This window comes from Dromaius novaehollandiae, chromosome 8, assembly GCF_036370855.1.
Source record: "Dromaius novaehollandiae isolate bDroNov1 chromosome 8, bDroNov1.hap1, whole genome shotgun sequence".
Classification (NCBI taxonomy): domain Eukaryota; kingdom Metazoa; phylum Chordata; class Aves; order Casuariiformes; family Dromaiidae; genus Dromaius; species Dromaius novaehollandiae.
The window spans coordinates 15,908,211-15,930,541 of NC_088105.1; the positions used below are offsets into that span (position 1 = coordinate 15,908,211).

General features: G+C 36.3%; 1 protein-coding gene and 1 long non-coding RNA gene across 4 annotated transcripts in view; one reads left to right on the forward strand and one right to left on the reverse strand.

Annotated features, from left to right (window-relative positions):
* Positions 1–20: 20 nt before the first annotated feature.
* The window catches only part of CRB1 (crumbs cell polarity complex component 1), a 136,569-nt gene continuing 114,258 nt past the window's right edge, over positions 21–22,331 (forward strand). The window contains exons 1-5 of one of the 3 annotated variants that reach the window (XM_026119099.2): positions 21–171; positions 316–474; positions 1,906–1,964; positions 11,191–11,247; positions 18,391–18,548. In XM_026119099.2, the coding sequence (XP_025974884.2) occupies positions 18,473–18,548 (76 nt within the window). In that variant the 5' untranslated portion in view covers positions 21–171; positions 316–474; positions 1,906–1,964; positions 11,191–11,247; positions 18,391–18,472. Of the gene's footprint in view, positions 475–1,183; positions 1,965–11,190; positions 11,248–18,390; positions 18,549–22,331 lie in introns of those variants that run through there. The other 2 variants (XM_026119108.2, XM_064515763.1) reach the window with 2 other exon arrangements.
* Positions 2,567–7,456, reverse strand: LOC112994630 (uncharacterized). The gene is made up of 3 exons (XR_003261981.2): positions 6,964–7,456; positions 5,963–6,039; positions 2,567–4,086 (listed from the first exon to the last, which is right to left on the reverse strand). It is a non-coding gene; the product is annotated as an uncharacterized LOC112994630 (long non-coding RNA).

Here is a 22,331-nt window from a genome sequence, read left to right on the forward strand (position 1 = left end):
AGGGCGCGGCCGCGGGGGGGCGGGGCGGCCGGCCCCGCCTCGGGAGCTGTCCGTTCGGGACGGGCGCGGCGCCCGCGAGGCGATGGCTGTTACTGGCAGTTGTAACGGCTACGCGCCGTCGGTTTGAGGCGGTCGCCAGCAGCGCTGCGCTGTCGCGGCCGGCGGGTGCTGGTGAGTGAGGGCCGTGGGCTGAGCTGTGCCCTTCGGCGGGGCTGCTGAGCCGCAGCCGCGGGGGAGGAGCGCTCATGCTTGCGCCCAGGGCGGCCGCGACTCACGAGACGTTACCAAGGTCTTCTAAACACTTGGCACCTCCAGTCTGTGGTAGGGGCTCAGCGAGGGGAAGAAAAGAGAGGTTTGATTCCTGCGGCATCTCGGAAGCAGCTGGTCCAAGTTGGCAGCATGGAGAGCCAAACTTCATTCTAAATGACACAAGTTTGATACCATTTCAAGAGAACAGGTACACAATACACAAAGGTAAATTGACCCCAGTATTTAAAAATACTGTGTAAAAGCAAGTAATGTTAAGCTTAATCAGCTGCCCGTTACAAATAACTCGGAACGTTCTAGCTGCCAGGGGCTTCTCTCAATAATGCCATTATTTTGCATTTATGGTGTCTTTTACTTAAATATTTTAAAGCACTCTGCATACCTTCTTGTGAAATTTCTATTGTTTTAATGTCTTCCTGATGGCAAAAAAGTATGCAGACAAAACACACCAAAGTCCCACATCTTGGGAATATATCCACTTGGGGGTGCAGTTTATCAGCATATGAAGACATTCCTAGTTCTGTTCATTATATTTTTAGCATTCCAGAGATAACTAATTCCTGGTGACAACATGACACTGAAAATGAGTTTATTTTTATGAGAGCTTCAAAAAAACAACTATTATTTTAATGCAGAACTAGACCATTCCACAGCATCTGTCTTCTGTATTTATGACAGTGATTTGAAAATTGACACACTTCAGATAATAGTGTCTGTTTTTTCAGGCATTATTATTGAAATTTTCAATAAAAATACTGTAAATTCTCAAAACATTTATCACCTCTTGATTACTACTGTACTGTCGGTACTCACAGCCCTCATAAATTTTAGTGAAGTCTATAATTATTTAATATTTAACTTCATTTTTCATTGTAATACTAAATTAAAATCAAATAATATTTTAAGATTCAATTAAGTATTTCAAACAACATTTTCAAATAGTATAAGTTCTTTCATTTAATTATTATCACTTCTGCTGAAGTGAAAAAATAGCATCATTAAGGAGTAATAGAGCAATCAATATTAATTTGCTTTTGCTTGTACAGAAGGCAAAATCTAATTATCTGTGGGCATCTGCTGTTTTAGAATGTTGCTTGTGCTTGCCCAACGTTCATTTCTATAAAATCATAGTTAAGTTTTACATGAACTGTAAAAATAAGTTTCTATATTATTTTGGTTTTACATGGGAAAAGGAAAAAGTGAGTTTTGAGAGCAATGCAATATGAATTTTACATTGATCCTTACATTTCACTATATTCTGAACAGCACTCTTGTGAAAATAGCATTTAGACAGGTAATTGGCTTCTTAGTTCTTATTGTTTCCATAGCAAATGTGCTCAGTTTGAAAATACAAATGTATGTGCTTTATGAGTTTTAATGAGTGAAGTATATAAAGAAAATACAACCTTGATGAGAACTATTTTGCCAGCAGGTGTGACAAAGCAAGCAAACTGTTTTGTGGAACAAGGTCTGAGATTTGCTGAATTGTCATTACATACCAGAGGGAGATTTAGGTGTTTTTCAGGCTGTAACTGCTACATCACTTTAAACAGGAATTTTCCAGACCTGTTCCCTGTCATGGAAAAGTTCAGGCAGAAATTTAGCATATTTAAGTTTTTCTGAGATTTTATATTTCAGCATATGCTTTGGAGACGCTTTAAAGGAAGAAAATTGAATTGCTAGTAGAAGCTATTTACGTAAGTATTCCCATTTGAAAACAAAAGTATTACTTGTCTTCTCTGAGATGTATAGATAACTGAAGAATTGTGCCCCCCCCCCCCAAATATTCTGGGCATAATTTCTTCCATCAGCATCAGCAGAATGCAGAATTGGCATCCAAACTCTCCTTAGTTAAAGGAAGTAGAAGTTGCACACCTGCATTATGGAATGGACGTTGGTCCAAAGTCATGATTTTCTTCCCATTCCAATTTAAGAATTAATGTCAAGTTCAACAATACCTTTTTTTTTGTTTTGATTTTGCTTTTTCTTCCTATCCAATTTTTTGGTTGTTTGTTGCTAATATTTTTAACTTCGTGTTAGTACTTTTTGGTTCTCAGCAGTCTACAACGCATTGATAAAAGTATGGTCTCTGCCCTAACTGCCAAAGTGTACAAATTCAGCAGGCATTCTGACTTAACACAAGCCTAGATAACACTTTTCTCCTTTTGCCCAAGACTTACTTTCTGTTTTATGTTGCATGAAGGATTTAGTTCAAAGAAAAATTTTACAGTGCTAAGTGATCCATTACCATGGTGGCATTGCTACAATAATTATCCTCTGGAAACAAAATGTCCTTGAACTCTCAGGTCATTATGATTCTTTCAGCATTTATTCTTTTATAGTTAAAGTGGTACAGGCAAAATGTAACTGTATTAATCCTTATTGTGCCAATAGTTATTCATGCTGATTTTTATCACCACTGTTACTAACATATCTGTCACATAGGTCAGATAAAAAGGTTGACTTTTATGTAAGGTAAAGAGAAACAGCATAAGTGTTTGAATGCTTGTAGTGTGATACCAGCAAAGTTAATTGTCCTACTCATACTAATCATAATGTGGATAGGGAGAGCACTGTTTTCTGTGGCTGACTGTCCTTCCCAGAATTATCCTAAACATTTAGAATAGGTAATAGATTGTTTTAGCCCTAGGTACTGTGGTTTGCAGAGGGATATTATTTATAGATTGTAAAAATCTCTCTGGCTGTCTTTGCAGGTATCACCAAATTACAATAAATATTAACTTTATGCAACATTCTTGAAAATAAAGCCATTTTCTAATATTTTTAGACACTTGTCAAAAGTCAAAATGAAGCACTTGCTCAGCTGTATAAGACCTTACATAATTTACAAATGTAGTTCTTAAGATATTGTCCAAAAATAATAGATTTATTAAACAGTATATTTAATATATTTACTAAACAAAGATTCTTGAAGTATTGGAAATTATGAAGAGGCAGCTTGGTGCAGAGAAGGAGGTGGTTTCATCTTGAAATACTTGTTCTCCAGCTCAAAATTTTCACTTCTAAGTTGTAGTGAAACTAGAAATGACACGTATTTGAATCAAATACAATATAAGCAATAAGCAGCAGATAGAGTATCATCTCTGATTTTAAGCATGCAACTGCCAACCAAACAGAAATTAAGTTGCAAAAAAAGAGTGTGCAAGTTTCAGGATCTGGCAGAATAAGTCCCATTTATCCCCCAAATATTCTGTAATAGCTGTTCACAGTAAGTACCCAGCTATAAATGTAATAACATAAACAGTCAGATCCCCTTCTAAACAGCAACCTTCACTTTGGCCATGACACTTATCTAAGGTAAGCGTCTATTTCTCTAGGAGTTTGAGAGTTATTGTGTCAGGGATTCACTGTGTATGACACTGCTGAAATATGACCCACTTTGTTACTCATACTTTTTGTATCCCAGACTTGTTTGCTCTCCTCCATTTAGCAGTGATGGGAGGGATCTGGGGAGGAACCCACAAAGCCTATACTTCCTCTGTTCTGAGATTTTTCTGTATTTTATTGCCAGTCACCACATACACGCAAATGTTTTAAATTAGGTTGTGAAGTGAAAGGGTTATAAGATTGTCTAGAGACTTCAAGTTTTCTAGCCAACAGTGCTGAATTAGAGTCCATTGCTGGAACCATTGCCAAGAAATTCTTTCAAATAGGCTATGAAAAGACCACCTTGGTTTCTCAATTCAGTTCTCTGTGGGGCACTAACCAATTGGAGCCTTGTCATGCTATTATAGATGTCTGGCATCTGAATCCTGTTGATCAAGCTTGTTCTCTTCTTTCCTGTCCAAAGTGCAGTAACTGAAATGTGTAGAGAAGCAGGTCAGATTCATTCTTACTATATTAGCCTATCTCACTCCATCCAAGAAGTGTAACCCAGGGAAGGACAGGCACAGTACTTCTACTTGGGCTCTCTTCAGTTTCTCCTGAAGAGAGGAACTTTGTTCCCTTGTGTGTGCTGTCAGCTGGTATATATTGAATAGGAATGAGGAACAGTGTAACTGAGAAAACCTAGTATCAACCTGTTGGAAAACTAAACGCTAAACCACTGGATTGAAAATCCATGGGTAGACTCTTGGGTGCCCTGCATAACCTTTGCACTTTGAAAATATACCAGCTGGAGAATCCCCTCTTAATACACTCCTGCCAGTGCTTGTTGTGCTGTCATCTGTGTCTGCTCCACCTGATCTACTAGTGCTCTGCAGCCTAGAGGAAGGGAGGGGGTGACCAGAAAGCTGAATGAAGGAGGAGGTTCCCAGTGGAAGTACGTTGTCTTCCTCTCTGCTGATGTAAAACCTCAAGGAGTGTTATGCAATCACTGCAAATAAGGCCACACCCCTTGCCTGAAGTTGTGCAAAGAAGAAACAAGGATTTACACCAATTTTCTATTCTTTTGGACTGCGCTTTCAACAGGGAGAATTAAACCTTTTATGATACAGACCATTAGTATCAGAGGTGTTTTCCTATAATCAAGCCAAGACTTCGAGAGAAATATAGTATCTTTTATTAGTGCAGATGTTGTATGTGGAAAAAACAGACAAGCTTTGGGCATAAAAAACCTCCTTAAGATCTTGAGAGAAGACCTGAAGAAGGGTTCATGTGCGCAAAATATTTATTTTTCCAGCTAAGTCAGTTGGATTAATAAAAGATATTGCCTCTCCCTATAAACCTTGCTTTGTTTATAACCTTAGACTATCATGACTGCAACAATATTCTAAAATTTCTAGGCAACAGTATTATAAAATTTCTAGTAAAAAAGCAAAACCAGGTTTTCCTGTACTGAAATAATCTTGGCGCTCAAAATCCTTGTATCCTGAAAATGTATGGGATAAAGAGCTTGAAATGGTTTCTCTTTGTCTTACATTGCTGCATTTCCACTGCACTGCACAAGAGACCTGTAAATACTGCAGGAGTGCAGTGTGCTGAGGCCCTATTATAATAAACAAGAATTTCAATAATGAAGGGTAGCAGAGAGCTGATGTCACTGTCACTTTTTTCAGTCAACCAGAAACCAATTATCTCTGGCTGACAGGCCCAATTAAATCACTGGGTAGAGAGAAATGCCAACTGTCCTCCCCTAGAGTTAGGTAATTGGAGTTTTATTACAGTCAGACCTGGTTCTGTTTGTTGGGCCACAGGATACAAGAGCCTTTCTAGCCTTTTGACAGACATTCACTGTTTTTTCCCCCTAAGAAAAGTAGTTGCATTTTTGCATAAAAAGAAGACATGAAGTTAGGAGTTCCGTTATGAGAGGCCTCAGATGAAAGCTTTGTATTGATACTTAAGGACCTAGGCATTGTATCTAGTACCCTTACAAGGATATAGTTTTCAACTCTTACATTACTTTGAAACTTAAGAGCAAATTTGACATCATAGCATTAGACTGATGTACTGAGAAGTTGAGTAGTTTACCATAAGGATTTGGCAGAGCTGAAGAAAGGAGGCACTGTGTGTGCCAAGATCTATTTTTGCTCAGTTTAGCACCTAGTCATGGCCCTCCATGGTCTTGAGGAATGCATTGCTCGTGATGATACAAGGGAGAGATACTCACCTAGCTAGCTCATTTTGAACTACTAAGCTTATATTAGGCCTACTTAGGGACTTCTTTAATATTATAAGCAGTCCATCTATGTTAAAACAAAGTTCCACGTGAACTAAGTTACCCTCCATCTCTTACCCAGTGTAGCTTGTTTAGAGTATGGAGTAATGCGACCAGAATATTTATGCATGGACATAAACACGTTGCTGAATTATCTGTAAAATAGAATTTTGGTTGTCAGAGAGCCATCTCTTACTTCTTTCCACAATACAGATCTTTTATATGCCTCCATATACCACAGGACATGAATTCCTTTGCTGAGTCAGCAAAGGTCTTTGTTATGCTTTAACATAACATAGCACCTTTGTTATGCTATCACAGCCAATTTATGGCTACTTGAACTGGATGTGACAGTCACTCACTTGTGGAACACTTACATTGCCTAGCAGAAAATAGAATTTGGCTGATAGATTAAAATACAGATATATTTGTTTACAGAAGTATTTGTGTACAGTGTGCTCAGTATTTTCTACTTAAGAGAAACAAACACAGATTTACATGTTGGTTTTATAAACAAAGTAAAATGCAAAGAAGTTTCTAAATGATGTAAAAAATTAGCAGTCCAGAAATGGCATTTCTTTAGAAGGTTAGTACATGAAGCTGATAAATTACCAACACCTTTTAAACCTTTCATCTGATAATATTGCATATGTAATTATAACAGCAAGAAGTAAAATGCAGACTGATAGGCCTACCAGCTCAGTATTTATCAAGGCTTTTCAGAGATCTTCCTTCTCCTTTCCATTGTGATGAACCTTCACATGGTTACAGTTGTTAGGCAATCAAAATTCATCTCTCCGTTTGAAAGGCATGGTATTTCAAAGCAGAGAAGGAGATTGAAATGCTGTTCTGTGCTATCCTTAATAACTATCCATATAATTTGTAGGTATTATTTATTTTAAATTATAACGTTAATAGGTACATTTATTTATTTATTTATTACAATACCTTTTTTCCCAAAGACACCCGCTTGTAAAAGCTGGAGGGTGTTTTAGGGTTATATGAACATTTTTTCCTGTCACTGTTCATTTGTCTGAGCTCAAGTTATGTACTCTATGATGCATTGCCAGTTTACTTACAATCAGGAGGAAAGGCTGCAGTTGTGAAGTCTTGCGTTACTCTGCTCTCTACAAGAAAAAACACTGCATAATGAAAGCAGGAGCATTTTATCTATTTCTGAAGCGTCACTACAGCATAAGTGAGAATTTCAAGACCATGTTTTATCTTAGGTGACACTCATTATCTGATTTCTTAATTATATTTGAATGGTCATTACAAATTTTTCACAAGAAAATATAATTAGATTCTGATATCAAGAGGCAGATTACAAGGAAATTAATTATGCTTTAATGCTGCTATTAAAGACATGAAGCAAGACAAACTTGCTTGCAGTCAGAAAAAGTGGTAGTTAGAATATGGATTGTGCAAGTGCACAGCATGGAAGAAAGAAGTTTACTAAAAATAACCAGAAATTTAGAGTTAATTCTGCTTAGTTAGTGATGTGGTAGACACAAACAGCCAGCAAAGGAACTTGTACAAGAAATCTTTGCAGTGAAGTTATTTAAAAACCCATATAGACCAATATTAAAACTGTAATAGCAATTAAATGTCAACTGAGCTAGTAAAAGGTAAGTATAAATGCAATAGCAGGATGATGTCTTCTGTAGTCATTCCGGAGTAAGTGTAACTCTGAAATAATCCTGTAACAATCCTCTGACCTTCTTCAGTTAAAAACAGTTGAACAAAAACAACTAGCTGCCTGCAGCCTTTTTGGAGCTAAACCCATTTCAGTGATTTCTTAGGTTATGGTCAGCTGTACCAGGCTCCTTTGCTGTGTTTAGTTATTTTCCCAAGATTAATATGATGTCATTTTGGAAAGGTGTATGCTTTTCCAGTAAAAATAGCTGAAGGGTAGAATCAATTCTTAAATTAATTTTATTAGGGAAAATTCATAGAGCACCTGTAATGCTTCTAAACAAAAGGCCAACAACTTTCCTTCTGGTGTAATTATTTTCACTCGTATCTTTTTCTACAATAGGATTTTGTGAAACATTTCCATTCATTAATGCTAGTGCAGCTTCACCAGTCTCAAGCAGAATGACTCTGGATGCTCTGAGAATGTTCAGTGTAGTGGTTGTGTAGAGCTAACAGATGCTTGGATGCCTGTCTATACTAAAAAGCCACTATTGTTTTTCCTCATATAAGCATTTTTAAATTCTACTTATGCTAGTACATTTTATTTGATTCAAGACAAGAAGAGACTTCAAAATAAATCTGGGAGTGAGAATGTTTTTCTCTTCTCTGAAAATATTTTCTTTTTGCCAAACCAAACCAAAGATTAAAATCTTTAAGATTTGTTCATTACCTTGAAAATATTTGATATAAAATATGGCTTGGATTAGTTGAAAGGTTTGGCTGGATAAATCTTCCTTTAGGTTTCAGCCTTTTAAAAACACTTTAAAAATTACCTTACTTTTTGAAAAGAAAAATAATTTCAAGCCAGAAGGTTATATTTTTTAATTTAAAATTGTCAAAACAATTTTCCAACAATTTTGCAATAAAAGGTTGTTTAAAAAAAATAACCATTTTCCTTCTAAAAGGCTTCAAAAATTCCTGGCCAGCTCCATTTCAAAGACTAGATTGTCCAAAGGGACTGCCATCTCACCTCATATTCCTGCTCAGTTTTCGAGCAACAGCTCTCACGTTCGCAGTTGTCATACAGTGTCAAATAATTGTGCTTACTTTATGTTCATGATAGATTTGAGTAGATAAATTTTTCTCTTATCATTGCCAGGAACTTCTCAGATTTGCATCAAGTTTGGCCAGATATAAACCTTTCTTTTCCTGTCTTGAAATACAAATGCAACGCCTAGTTTCAGAATTGGTAGGGCTTCTGACATAGAAAGATATGGTCCTAAATAAATGCCGGATTATTATAGAATCATGTTAAGTGACCACAAAGAGTGCAGTCTTTTAGATTAGTTGTTTCTAGAGATACTGATGGAATAAACAGTTTATACAGGAAGTTCTGCCTGCACAGCCTTCAGAAAATGAATTTCATTTCTTGACCAATTAGTAGATTGTGATTATCATATCAAAATGAAATGTGATATAATGATTTACTTTGGGTTGCTGATTTCTGATCTTATTTAAATATAGTGTTATATAACGCCATGTTATATTAATCTATTTCATTAAATTAATACAGAAATCTGACTTTACTGCTGCAGGAGTGGGGGTGGTCAAGGTTAACATGGCTTGTGTTTGATCCACTCTTCAGTAGTCAGGGGCTGCCAGATTCTGTTTAATTCATTCTGATTAATCTTATTTAAGGAAAGTTTGAGCTGTCCAAGTACTGCCTGTATCTTAAGACTATATTTCTTTTATACAGTTTAGCAACATTCAAGGATACATTTCTGAAAGTGCTCAGCCTTTGCTGTTCTTTGAATAAGTGAGCTGTTCTCACGTAATGACTTACCTGTAATATACATGCCAAGGAGACCACAAATGGTCATTTTCCCCCAAGTTCCTTCAGTTCCTTTCAGTTGAAAGTTGTGAAGAAATCTTACCCTGACAGACATAAGGAGCCCCTGGAGCACATACAGGCCTTCAGATGGTGGCAGTTGTGAGGACTTGTTCACAATAGTCTGCTGCTGCTAACATATGTATTCTCATAGGTGCTTCTGAATGAAACAAAACAGCCTGTGCATAATCAAGGTGTTAAAGATGTAGTTTCTGATATCAAAATGGTACATCTCTGATAGTGATTGCATTTATCAGTGAACCACAACCAGCACAGCTGTAACTACCTTAGAAATACTAGCTTAGCTATCCCATTTTTAACAGTATCCGAGTAACTCAGGGGCTCAGGATCAGATTTAGAAGTCTGAAGCCCATCAAACAGAGTTTGGTGAACATAGGTGCTAAAGTCCAAATTTTGGTACAAAATAAAAGACTTCTCAGCAGCTGCCTATATACAACAATCATCTTCACCTATGCTCTCATATCATTGGAGGAAGTTGCTATAAAATGCCCTACTTTACTAAAAAAACACTGATACTCAGGAAAATAAAAAGCATTGTATGGAATTAAGCCATGTGCAAAGATTTGAGCATGCACCCTTCCAAAATTTAAGGTGCGTGTAAGCCATTGAATTTAGCAACAAACCACTTGGTGATTTAAGGGGCCCCTGGATACTACCAGAATATAAATCAATTATAAGAGTAACGTCCACTGTTTCCCCCTCCTCACATGGCACCTAGAGATTAAGCTGTGCCATCCATCAAGGGGATATTTTCCTTTTACTCACGTGGGAACACAGTGATACCATGTCATTATATATGTCATCTGCACTAAAGTCAGTATCACCCCCAGCAAATAAAATAGGTGTGAAATATTCTGAATCAACACAACTTTGGAAGCCAGAATATTTCATTTTACCTTGTGAACAATATAATTCAAACTGACAGTCTTTCAAGATTTGGTTTGGTACAAAACTGTGGCATATATGAAGTGCATTGACATTAAGATGAATGTTGTCTTAACCAATACTTAACAGGAACTTGATATCCCTTTGGGGCACTTAGCATTACCTATTGTTCCACATCCCATAATATTATCCAATACTTTAACACAGAGGCCGAGATTTCCAACAGGAATTTAGTACTTGCCAGGACCCATGCTGAGACACTTCAGAGATGCCTGCAGGGAATTTTTGCTTTGTGCTTTTTGAACGTCATGTCCTTTGACTGGAAAACCACAAATTAAAGAGCCCCAAATAATCAGATGCTTTTTCAAATATTGTCACAAATAGCCAATATCATGGCATAATCAAGAAAAGGGAAAAATTATGAGGGATATTAGAGATCAGGAAAAATTAAGGAAGCTTCTCTCTTCTCCTGTTTCAAATATGACTTTTTGATGAGTACTGTGTTCCATCGCACATTGTAGTACCTCAGAATGATTTATCATTGAAAACAAATACGGCTTGCCTCACTTGTAAGGACAGTGAGGCAGAACTAGGAAAAGAATTGGTTTTCTGGCCCCCAGCCCTGTTCTCCACCTGTGAAACCAAATCATTCATCAGTATTCTCTACACAGGATATTTCCTGAAGCCAAATTCCTTATAGCATCTCCTTCTGAACCTCTCTATAGGATATTGTCATACTGTCCTGTCCACAAGATAATCATAGTATTTGCCTAAAGCACAGTGTTTACAAGTACAGTTTGTGTTAAAATCAGGTGATTTTGGTTATTGATGAAAATCCTGACTTCCTGATTCTTCCTTTTTCTCCTCCTCTATGCAGTTGCCTGCTGAGGTTCCTGAGTTCGAATTCCTTTTGAAACCATTTAGCATTGATCAGGTAAAACTATGTAACATATTAGCTCAAATCTCTTCCAAATACCTTTGAAAATACTGCTTGCCTATCCAATTATCTTCTTTGAGACAGAGGAATTTTTCAGTGTAAAACCAATACTTACAGTTTTAAGACTTTCTGTTTTGTTGTATGAATTATCTCACTCTGAAAGAAAGAAAAAAGAGATTTAGAAGAGGATTTATAAGTCTGTTAACACATTGCTATTCTGCTGAAGTGGAAAGCATAAAGGTAAAAAGTAAATTTACAACCCATTTAGCACTTAATATTTCAATGCTTTTGTAAAAACACTGTTTGCCTCATTTTGTCAAGCACTCCTGTAACCTTGACACTCACAGGAAGATGATTGGTACAGACAGAAAATTCCTGATTAGATGGTTCATTAGCAGCAAGGTACAGAATACTAATTGCAAATTTTCATCTGTATTGACAAGGCCTGACCTAGCATTCATCTCAGGCAGTGGAATTGCTTCCCTGGTGGTATCAACCACACGCTATACAGTAAGAACATGTCCTGTGTGCAAGAAATCATCAAAGATGAGAGTAAGTGAATCACATGCTATTGAGTTCTGCAGGTCCCAGGAGAATCCTGTAGTACCTTACAGACTTAATTTGTTTTGCCTGTCTAAGTGTAGAATAGTTAGGAGAGACTTCATATGTTAAAAAGCAAATAGCTTAAACTCCTTTCTGAAAATGCAGCAATTTGAACAGCATGCGCTTTAACTAGTAACTGACCATGAGCAAACACTGCTTGAAATGCATATAGTTGAAAATATAGTTAGAAATAGAGTCTGGGTCATCACTCCCATCATTTCTATCATATCTAAAAGAGAATATATCTGAGTGAATCAATATGACACTTCTGTAATCTCTAGTTAAATTTTTATCTTGGGTTAGGGGACAGAAATCTCCCTTACTACTTGGCAGGAAAATAGCTACCCAGAGGAACAATAATGTACTCATAATTTCAAAGAATGTTTTATGTTTAAGGAAGCAGTAGACTTGGCAGATTTTCCAAAATAACTGAACATTTTCAAATACAGCCCTTTAATTTCATAAATCCATTTATAATCTGCAGATTGGCAGAACTGAAAGCTTATGTTCTGTCTGAGTCTTCTGGAAATTAATGTTCCGCTTTGAAGTGCTACCCAGGCTAAAGAAGAAAAAAAAGAGCAAAGCAAGAGTTCAGGATGGGGGAAAGAATTGTATATACTAATAAGAAAAGGAAGCTTAAAGGGAATAGTATTTAGAGAATAACATAAGAAGTTAAACATAATTGTTAATTTTTTTTCCTATGGAAAAGCATGGGGCAAGGGAATTTCCAGTCTCTCTTACAGGCAGCTAACTTTGCCAATGTTGTGTGAAATCAATACATATACAATTGTTCTTGTTGCAAATACATGATTAAACATAGATCTGTAGCAGTTTTGTGAATGCGGTAAACAGCTTCCTGTTGCAATACAACTCTTCATGCACAGGGCTGTCTAGCCAGCCCTTACTCACATTGGTTTGTCCACTCATAATTACCCAAAGAACTACATGCTAGAAATAATGCTAGCTCTGAACTTTTTAGTAAATAGGCTACAGACATCATGACCAGGGAGTGTGCTTTTGCTCAGATCCATTATTCTGACAAACTCCATCATCCAGAGTTTTCAATAAATACTTAAGAAATGTATTTTAATGCTCAAAACATGATGACAATATCTATACTTGATCTTAAGTTCATACAAAGGTTATCCACATTTCATTGAAGTAAATAAAATACCATTCCACTGCTGTTCTCTTAGAAACATGTAGTTTAAAATTAGCCTGCCGTGACATAACTTAGCCATAGCTACAGTGATACAGATGAAGTCCTGCTCATTTTACTCGTATGAGCTTCAAAACATCTTTCTTGATTTATTTTTGAGTTCAACATGACAGCTTGCATGAGTAAAGTAGCCCATATTTCCAAACTCCATGAGTGCATAGGAAGAGATGTCCCCTAGTGGTTAGAATGTCCCAGGGCTGTCAGACCTGAGTGACTTTGGATCAGTTATCAATGGCACCAGCCTGCCCTGATTCACACCTTACCACAACTCTTGTCATCAGTAGAACTGGTGCAGAACTTGTTACTGTCTGTTAATACCTCCTTCTACATGTTGGTAAAATAGATATCATAACAGCTACTTGGTTCAAATGTGCTAAGAAGCTGAATGAGTTATTTGTAAGAGGGTCAGAGATTTTTAGAAAAGATACTATCTATCTGCAGTATGTATTATATTCTGTTATAAAATCTTAGATACTCTGCATAGCATTCAAATGTATTTTTACTATCTTCATTTTATAAATGACCTCCATTTTCTACTTTCTTGATTAAAGCTCTCCTAAAATCATCTAGTGTGCAGAGACTGAAGTTCACTGTACGTTCTGCATCTTTTATTTATTTATTTATTTATTGGTCTGGTAGTAGTTTGAAGATGCACAATGGCTATGAAGTATTCCATGATACCTTGAGTATGAAAAGTATTATAGAAATGCAGGTGGTGTTGCATTATATTCTTTCTGAAAAATTCCAGATATCTGTGCCACACAAGGAGGACCTCTGCTACTTTCATTGCAGAGCATGCAATACTGATTGCATGATGTGATCTGTCCTTTTAAGCCAACACCTGAATAATTTGGTGTTATTTTATTTTTGTCTAATAAGAAAACTATTTAGAACATCCTGCCTGTTTGGAGAGAGGAATTTACTAATATTGAAACTTCTATAACCAAACTATATCTTTAGAGGCACTGCAACACTTTAAAATAAATGTATTTATTATAACATTAAATGCGTGCAGGGTGAGTCCAATTTCTTCATTCAGACAGAATTTTCATTGGCTCATAGTTTGGCCCTCATACTCCATGGGCTTCTCTTAAAATGAAATTCTGACCAACGCTGAACAGTGACATACATCTGTGACAAAATTCTGCAAGTGATTAATAGAGGACATAGACAAGGAGCACTACGGAATGCTAACAAGAAAAGCCAAAGACCCTGGGAAAAAACAAGCACCATATTATAAAGCTTTCAGCATTTGACATATAAAACTGGGAACAGAACAGAAGTACACTAAAGCTTGTGCAGAGAACCACAGAATGATGTAGGTGGGAATGGACCTCCAACGGTGTCTATCCAACCTCCTGCTTAAAGCGGGTCCAGTTAGAGCACATTGCCCAGGACCTTGCCCAGTTGTATTTTGAATATCTACAACCTCTCTAAACAATATTATCTTCATCTCAGCCTCCTTCCACTCTTCCATGAAATCACCCACCTGCTGCTGGCTAATAGCATAGGCAAGTTACCAATGTTTTAATTAACAGTAAAAGAAAAAGAGTCCATTAAAAAAAAGCTTAAGGTTGCTTAAGCAACAAACACTTTGTGTACTCACATCTTCCACTTCAGTTAATTTTACACTGTATATGGATTATTTACTGCTTTATTTTCTGTTCATTTTATCATTTATATTAAAAATACTATAACATTATACAGACTGGAAAAGAAATACCAATTGCTTAAGAAAATCACCTATAATTGTATTTGACTAAGAAGGAACAGGATGATGCCAATAAAAATTACACTTTAAAAAGAAGCAACACCAAGCAATCAGGAAACAACATCCTTAGCAGTGAGAGGCAGAAGATGCATGATTAATTAGTACTGCTGTCATCTGAAAGCTGAAAACAATGCTTGTACCAGGAAACAAAAGATGTTATATACTGATGTTAGTTGGCTAGAGATGCAGTAAAATGCTTTAGAAGACATGACACTGACTAGTATAATATGACACCATATAGCACTGTAATTATTGCAAAGGAGCAACCAGAACAAAAAGGGACAACACTTATATGAAAGAAAATGGCAAGGAGAAACACAAAGTCTTCTCCTCTAGGCAAATGGCATAGCCTCTGACTTAGCTGATTGCAGAATCTCATCAAAGCTAAGCTGTATCCAAATTATATTTAGATATTATGCCTCACTGTGTAAAAATGATATTCATGAGGTACCAGTGCTACATAAATTCAACCCCTCTCCTGTCATAAATTCAAGGGATTGGGGCAGTCTGTGGTAAGATAACTTAATTTGGTCCCCGTTAAATCCTGGAATAGCTTGTGAGGGGGAAGAAATATTTGAAGTAGCGAAATGCAGAGCTAAGTTTCAATGGCAGTGGAAAAGCAGCTCTTCTGGAGAAAAAATTCCTCTTTTGACTATCCTGAAAGCAATTCACTTTTTATGAAGTTTCAAAAGAACTAGGGTTTGTTCATACGTTCGCTATATGGACTATAATAACCACACAGTTACTTCGTAGACTATTTAGCTCAAATACCAACACTGACATTTACACAATGTAATCTTGGATTGGTAGCATGTCTTCATGTCTGAGGACTGATTTGCTTAGAACACAGACTTTACAAATTTTTGCAGTTTTCAGAACAACATCTAGATTTAATAGTTGTGACTGCTTCATTTTAGTACTTAGGATATGTTTTTCAGAACTGCAAATTTTGTCTTTTCATAACAAGCATTTTGGCTCTATATTTATGAAAATTCTAAGGTTTTTTTTAACTTGATTGGTATATTGAATCTGAAAAATCTTCCAATAAGATATATTCCAACTAAGAATTGATTGAAATATGCCTTATTCCTCAGTTTTAAACTTTACTTCAAGACTAATACCCAGTGTTTCTCTAGTAAAGGTGAAATTAATTTAATCAGCAGTTATAACCATCATAGAGAAATGTATCAAATTCCTGTTAATGGAGACTAATTCCACAAAAACAATTTTGAAATTATTCAAACTTATAATGGAAAATATTGTTTCTAAGTAACATACATATTAGCAAACTTAAATAATAGTGCACTTAAAGTAGGTAATCAGTTCTGAACTCAAGTGCATAATTTAGTCCAGCAGAAGAATTCCCAGAAGGCAGAATAATATTTTCATGTTCACACCGTAATGCTCGTGTATTTTACTCGATAATTTCAGAAGTAAACTAAATAGACAGATGGCAATGAGAGGAAAACATCCAAACAAATATAAGCCTATGTATAAATCTAAGGGATGACTTAAAATAGAAAGAGGTGAAAAATATAAATAACTATGTAACTGTTTATATATAACTATAGATACAGTTACTCAACGATTTCCTACTAGGAGTCCAGTTCATTGTAATGTTCATAACTAATTACATTCGACCAGAAAAGCCAGCCTGGATTGCCATCAGAGAGACCAGGGCTCTTCGAAGCCCCCTGAAGAATCACCGGTGGAGTGGGAAGGCTCAGAAGAAGCTGCAAGCCCAGCCTGCAGGAGAGCCAGAAGGTTGCAGGGCCACCCAGGAGCAGAGGTGCTAGAGCTGCTGTTGGCTGGAGGAGCTAGAGAGGGTCTCAAAAGGTGGATCACAAGGTTATCATTGGATGAGTGGCAGTTGCACATGACCAAGGTGGAAAAGAAGGAAGGGTCCCGAAACAGGAGAAAGATGTTCTAAAATGACTCGAAAGAATAGCTGTAAATGTGTTTTACCTACCCATAATAGGTAACATTCTTAAATTCCTTTCACAAACCATTTAGCATCACCTATCTGCTCCATACTTAATTTTGGCCTTAAGCATGTGCTTGACTTTAAGTCTGTGTTTAATTAAATGTATGGGTAAAGTTAAACACATTATCAAAGACTTGCTGAGTCAGGGATTGAGATTCTATTGAACTGGGGAGGAAAAATGAACATCTTAAATTTATTAAGCATTATTTGTTTTACAGTGTTATAACATAGTAATGGCCAAACAGATTTTTCAGTGTTTTTCCCAGACTTGGGAATGCCTAGTCTCTGCAGTGTGGCAAGGAGAGCAAGCAGGGAAGCACTGAGGGCAAAAGGCCAGAAAAGTTGTTAGGAAATGAAGATGGTGGAAAGAATAAGTTTGCTGTCAGACAGGAAGTTCCTCTCACTCTTGGCCCCAGAGCCTGAACTGGTGATTCTGCTGCAATGATTTTCATAGTATGGTTTACCCACAGTAAACACATATACTAAAAAGTGCTTGAGTTTGTAAGATGCCAGAAGACCTTGATTGTACTAGGATGGTAGTATCTGAAAGTGGCTGCTGAGGCTGTAGCCATCTTTCTTCCCATCCCCTTCTGCTAGCCCAGGCCAAGGCTTTAATATCTGTGAACAAAGTTGTCATCAACTGATAAGGCATTAGATGCCAGGACAGCTTTGGACAGAAATTGGGCATTCTGTGTCATAAAGCAGCAGAAGAACACAGGATGAATGAACCCTGGCAACCTGAGGAAGGCTTCTCTGAATATGCATGGGCTCAGTGCCATTGTACCAGTTGCCTAAAGCAAGCTCTGGCAAGAAAGAAATGGAATCTATCCCTTTTACATTTTTTTAAGCCCTGTCCCCATACCCTTATCAACCTTACTATCTCTCTCCTGAATCCATAAATGTCAGTTCCCTATCTATACGCAGTTTGAAATTACAACTAACATGACCCCGTGAAGCTCAGAGCACCTGTGCCAACTCCCAATTGTTATACCCTTTTTGATGTTGGCAAAAGTAAATAAATCCAGTGTAAAAAAGAAAAAAGAGAGAGATTCTGGAAAGCAATCTGTTAATATCTAACTACAAAAAATATTGAAAATGAGGATGTTTCAGCTTTTTACTTCATGCTCTAATGGGGTATGATTCAGAAGGAACGCAAAAAGCATAAAGTGTTTATTAGCTAGCTTTATGCAAAAAAGCATAAAGTGTTTATGCTGTGAATCGGAAGGAATGTAATGTAATCAAGCTTTAAGTAGAAGTTAATCCATGATACATTTCTGAAAGCTTGAAAGACAGCCCTGTGCAATATCTGCTGTATTGTGTCAGCCAAATACAGCATACAATTCATGACACCATTCTGTAACTGAAAGCTGGGGAAAGACTCCAATCCAGGGAGCAGAGAAATCTGCACCAGGTTTAAAAAATCACTCAGATCTGCTGAAGTAAAATCTTAACAAGCACAACTGCCTTTTGAATCAAAGTCTGTGGGTTTGCAGTGAAGAGGCTGACGAGGGTCACAAGCAAAGATGGCATATAGTGGACTCTGTGCCTTTGGTATTATCTTAGTTTCAGAGATGAGGAGAAAGCATTAAGGATCAGCACCAGCTCTTTGGACAACAGACAACTTAGAAGAGGATGTGCTATCAAGATGAATATGGCTCATTCAAGAATTAACTTTCTACTCATCTTCTACCTCAGCTTTTTGCTGCTCATCCATTTAAAAAGTAAGATTTTCTCTTTTTCTTATTGTTCTGACATGTCCTCTGGATAGATAGCTAGACATGCACTTCTAGCAGGAAACTTGTTTTGTCAAGAGGCTTTAAAATATTGATGAAGATACCAAAAGGATTAGGTCCATGAAACTATAAGTTGTTTATATTCATTGCATATTAACTTTCCTGATCTTTGTGCTCGAACTATTTTTTTTTTAAGAATGAAAGCATTTTTTAATACTTTGGTTCACATATTGAGAGTACAATATGAAACACATAGAAAATAAATGGTACCTATACTTTAAAGACTGCTTTTTGGTAACATTCATTCAATGAATTTAAACCTAGCTGCTTGAAGTACAGACTAATTTATCTTTTGCTTGGGCAGTCATGCTTTCTACACTGTTCATCTTATGTATTCTAGTGGCACTCATTGCTTTATTATGTAAGCATTACCTTATTATTTTTTAATTAAAATATCTAGAGAAACCAGTTATTAAAGAAATGTGATATATTTGGTGTTCTAAAATCTCCATGAGAGAGTACAAAAGTCCAACGAGTTTTGCTGAGAAAATATTTTCAGCAAACTTCCACATAAACAGAAGTATGCAAAATATTGGAAGTCACAATGGTTTTCCTTGATAATTTTGGCAGATGGTTGAGAGTAAATACAAGCTAAGGAGACTAAATGGCCTCAGCTGGTGAAGCTGATATATGTTTATGAAAAGCAGTAGCTCTTGAACATGTTTAAAATGAAGACAGGCAGGATGTGTGCCTGTCTGAGAATGCTGTTTGATTTGTGTCTGTTGAATGTGAATCGCAATAAGACAAAGCTTTGAGCAGCTGCCATTAAACAAGAAGACTTGGCATTAACATACAGTGTTGTGTAATCTGGGTCACCTTCTGTTGCTGCATCATTCAAATTGTTACTTGGACAGTTTACAGCCCAACATAAATTAGATATTGAAAAGCAAACAGATGCAGTTAGATCAACCAGCACTGTAAAAAAAAAAATTCCAAAACAACAACAAAAAAAACCTTTAAAGCATAGAATAAAAACACAGAATGATGTAGGAACACTTACTGTTTCATCCTAGTAGTTTTCTTGCTTGAGGAGGTACTGACATCAATCAGTAATGCCAGAATGTTCTTTTCTGAATTATCTCACAACAGGACATCTCCTGGACAAAAGGGAATGGATCTTTTACTTTTTTCAAAGTCTGCATACTGTACGATGAACAAGCAGATTAAATCCTTGTGTGAAAATCTCTGAGACAGAATCTCCTATCTAATTAAAAGAAGCTACCTGGAATGGTGATAATTAGGAAATTTCATTTATACATGAGGCAGGCAAATTAAAGCAAAATATAAATGCTGTGAGGAGGGGAATAACAATTTAGATGCTTATAAAATTAAGGTGGTCACATAAAAAACATTACGCATAAAGAAAGCATTGTTAGAGTGTAAACAACAAAAAAGCACAAAAGATTCAGCAAAAAAAGGTAACCGCAATTTTTGCTTTGGCCTTGGCTGAGCTCTGCTTAATTCAGGATGCCAAAGAAGATAAAAGTTGTTATATGTCATCTTGTACCTTTTCCTTAGCACAGATGTTGGCTGACATTTCAGATGTGGCATGAGTTTTTTCTCTGGTGTATGACCATATGCCAGTCTCAAGCAGGAGGGTTTTCTCTTGTTCTCAGGTAGATTTGTGGCTGTTACAGATTGATGTACTAGAATGGAGCAATCTCAATGGAAGACAGAATCAGGCTCAGGAACCTATATATGTAAGTGCAGTATATTTAAGAATCTTGCTGGGTATTTTCACTTAAGAAAGTTTGTATGCCATAACTTTAAAACTGCTAACAATTTCAGTTAATAATAAGATAACTGTGAACAGGTAAAACAGAAATATAAACAGAACAATAGACTGCAATTATTTCCTTACTTAAAAATTAAAGCTGAGAATGACCAAGATATAAAAGTTGAGGATATTACAGGAATGAGATGATGTCTGGTATGTATAAAAGTTGTATTAAACACTATATTTCTTAATCAATTTACTGGACTTGTCTTTCCCCAATGGATTCTAATCTTAAAGCAGATTAACATAATATACATATTACTTAAGTCTTTCTCATAATTGATTTATTTTGAACAACTTGAGAAATAAATAACATTTAGAAGTCAAGCCTTCCTAAAACATACCTGCATGTAACAATTTTTCCTGCTCATGAATTTTCTCAGGTGAATATTGGTATGTATAGATTGAGACACATCTCATACAGCTAGCAGGAAAAACAGCCATTTAATAACAGAGTTACTATTTTTTTTTAGCAGATGCAATGCAATTGAAACATTTTTCAGGAATACTGTAACATAAAAACAAAATATTCTAACTAATATAGCATAAAATTAATATGTAGTACTAAAATGAAAAGCCTTAACAAAGTTCTTTAACCTTATCATTAAAATAAGAGTGCACCTTCTTATCTGAAAAATAGCTCGTATGTACTTTGGGGTGTATTATGAGAAATAGTTCTTTAATGCTCATACAACACTAAGTGTTGAATAGATAGCAAACTTTAATAAAGCTCTTCTGGACTGCACATAAAAGTTCTGTAAGGCTGAAGACTTAGGCATTAAAGAACACAGTCCTCTAGCTTGTGACTCCTTTTGAATCTCCAGCATAACCAAAAATGGTATTTCACATTTATTATCACTAGTAGCCTCGCTTCACATCAAACTGTACAGTAACAGAGTTTTCAGCCTGTAAATCACCTACAAAGAAAATACCAAATTCTTTTTTTATTCTAGTTGCATAAAATGCTTTCAGAAGGCCCACCTGTAATGTAGTTTAGCCCACTGGAGCCCCAGTTGATAAGTAATACTACCAGGTACAATAGTGGTACAAATACAAATGCTGGTGTTCTGAAATACATGTGCTTGATAAAAATAACAGGTATAGTTCCATCCTTGCAAAGCTGAATTTCCAAACCCGTTCCTTTAAGTGACTTCATCAGAAAGGGACAGCACAATGTGCTAGGAAACACATTAGGAAAAAAGAAAGATTTTGATTTTATTTGTTCTTCTTTTGTTATAAAAAAGCCTTGAACTATGTTTGATTCCTGTTAAAATCCAAGACTTAGGTTTTGATGACTGTCACTTGTACTGAGTAGCCATAACAGATGAGCATGTAACATTGAGTAGCAGATTTGATTATATGGGCTGTTTCTTGGTGCAGAACTTTTTCAAGTAAGGACACTGATCTTCTTGGATCTTAAGGAAGATGTGACAATGAAATACTGTGCTTTTAGTTAGATTTCAGATAAAATGTGTTTCAGATAAAATGCGAGACTTAAAGAATTGCATAAAGATGATTAAAAACAGTAGACAATATCTCCCTGTGTTTTAATTCTAGATGTACTAAAATATTTGACACATCAAATTGTGATGCTCATTTGCTTTAATGAAGCATTAGCCCACTTTTTAGTGTATCACTGTAAGATTCCCATTTATCGTAAGGTTAAGGAAAAGGGGTTCTGTCTCTCTCAAATTTTATCTTCTTTGCTTCTGCTAAGTTAATTTACACCTGATAGATTCCCTGCTGCCTGATGTGCCATAAAGTAGACTCAATTTTACCTTCTTTTTTGGCTTTATATCCACTTGTTTATAACAATCAATAAGTCAGATTTAAAAAGGGAGAGAAGGAAATACTGGTGAGACAAGGGTTACTACTTCAACCTAACTGGACAAAACAAAGGCTTTGAGACAGGTACAATGAATGAGTTTAAACTG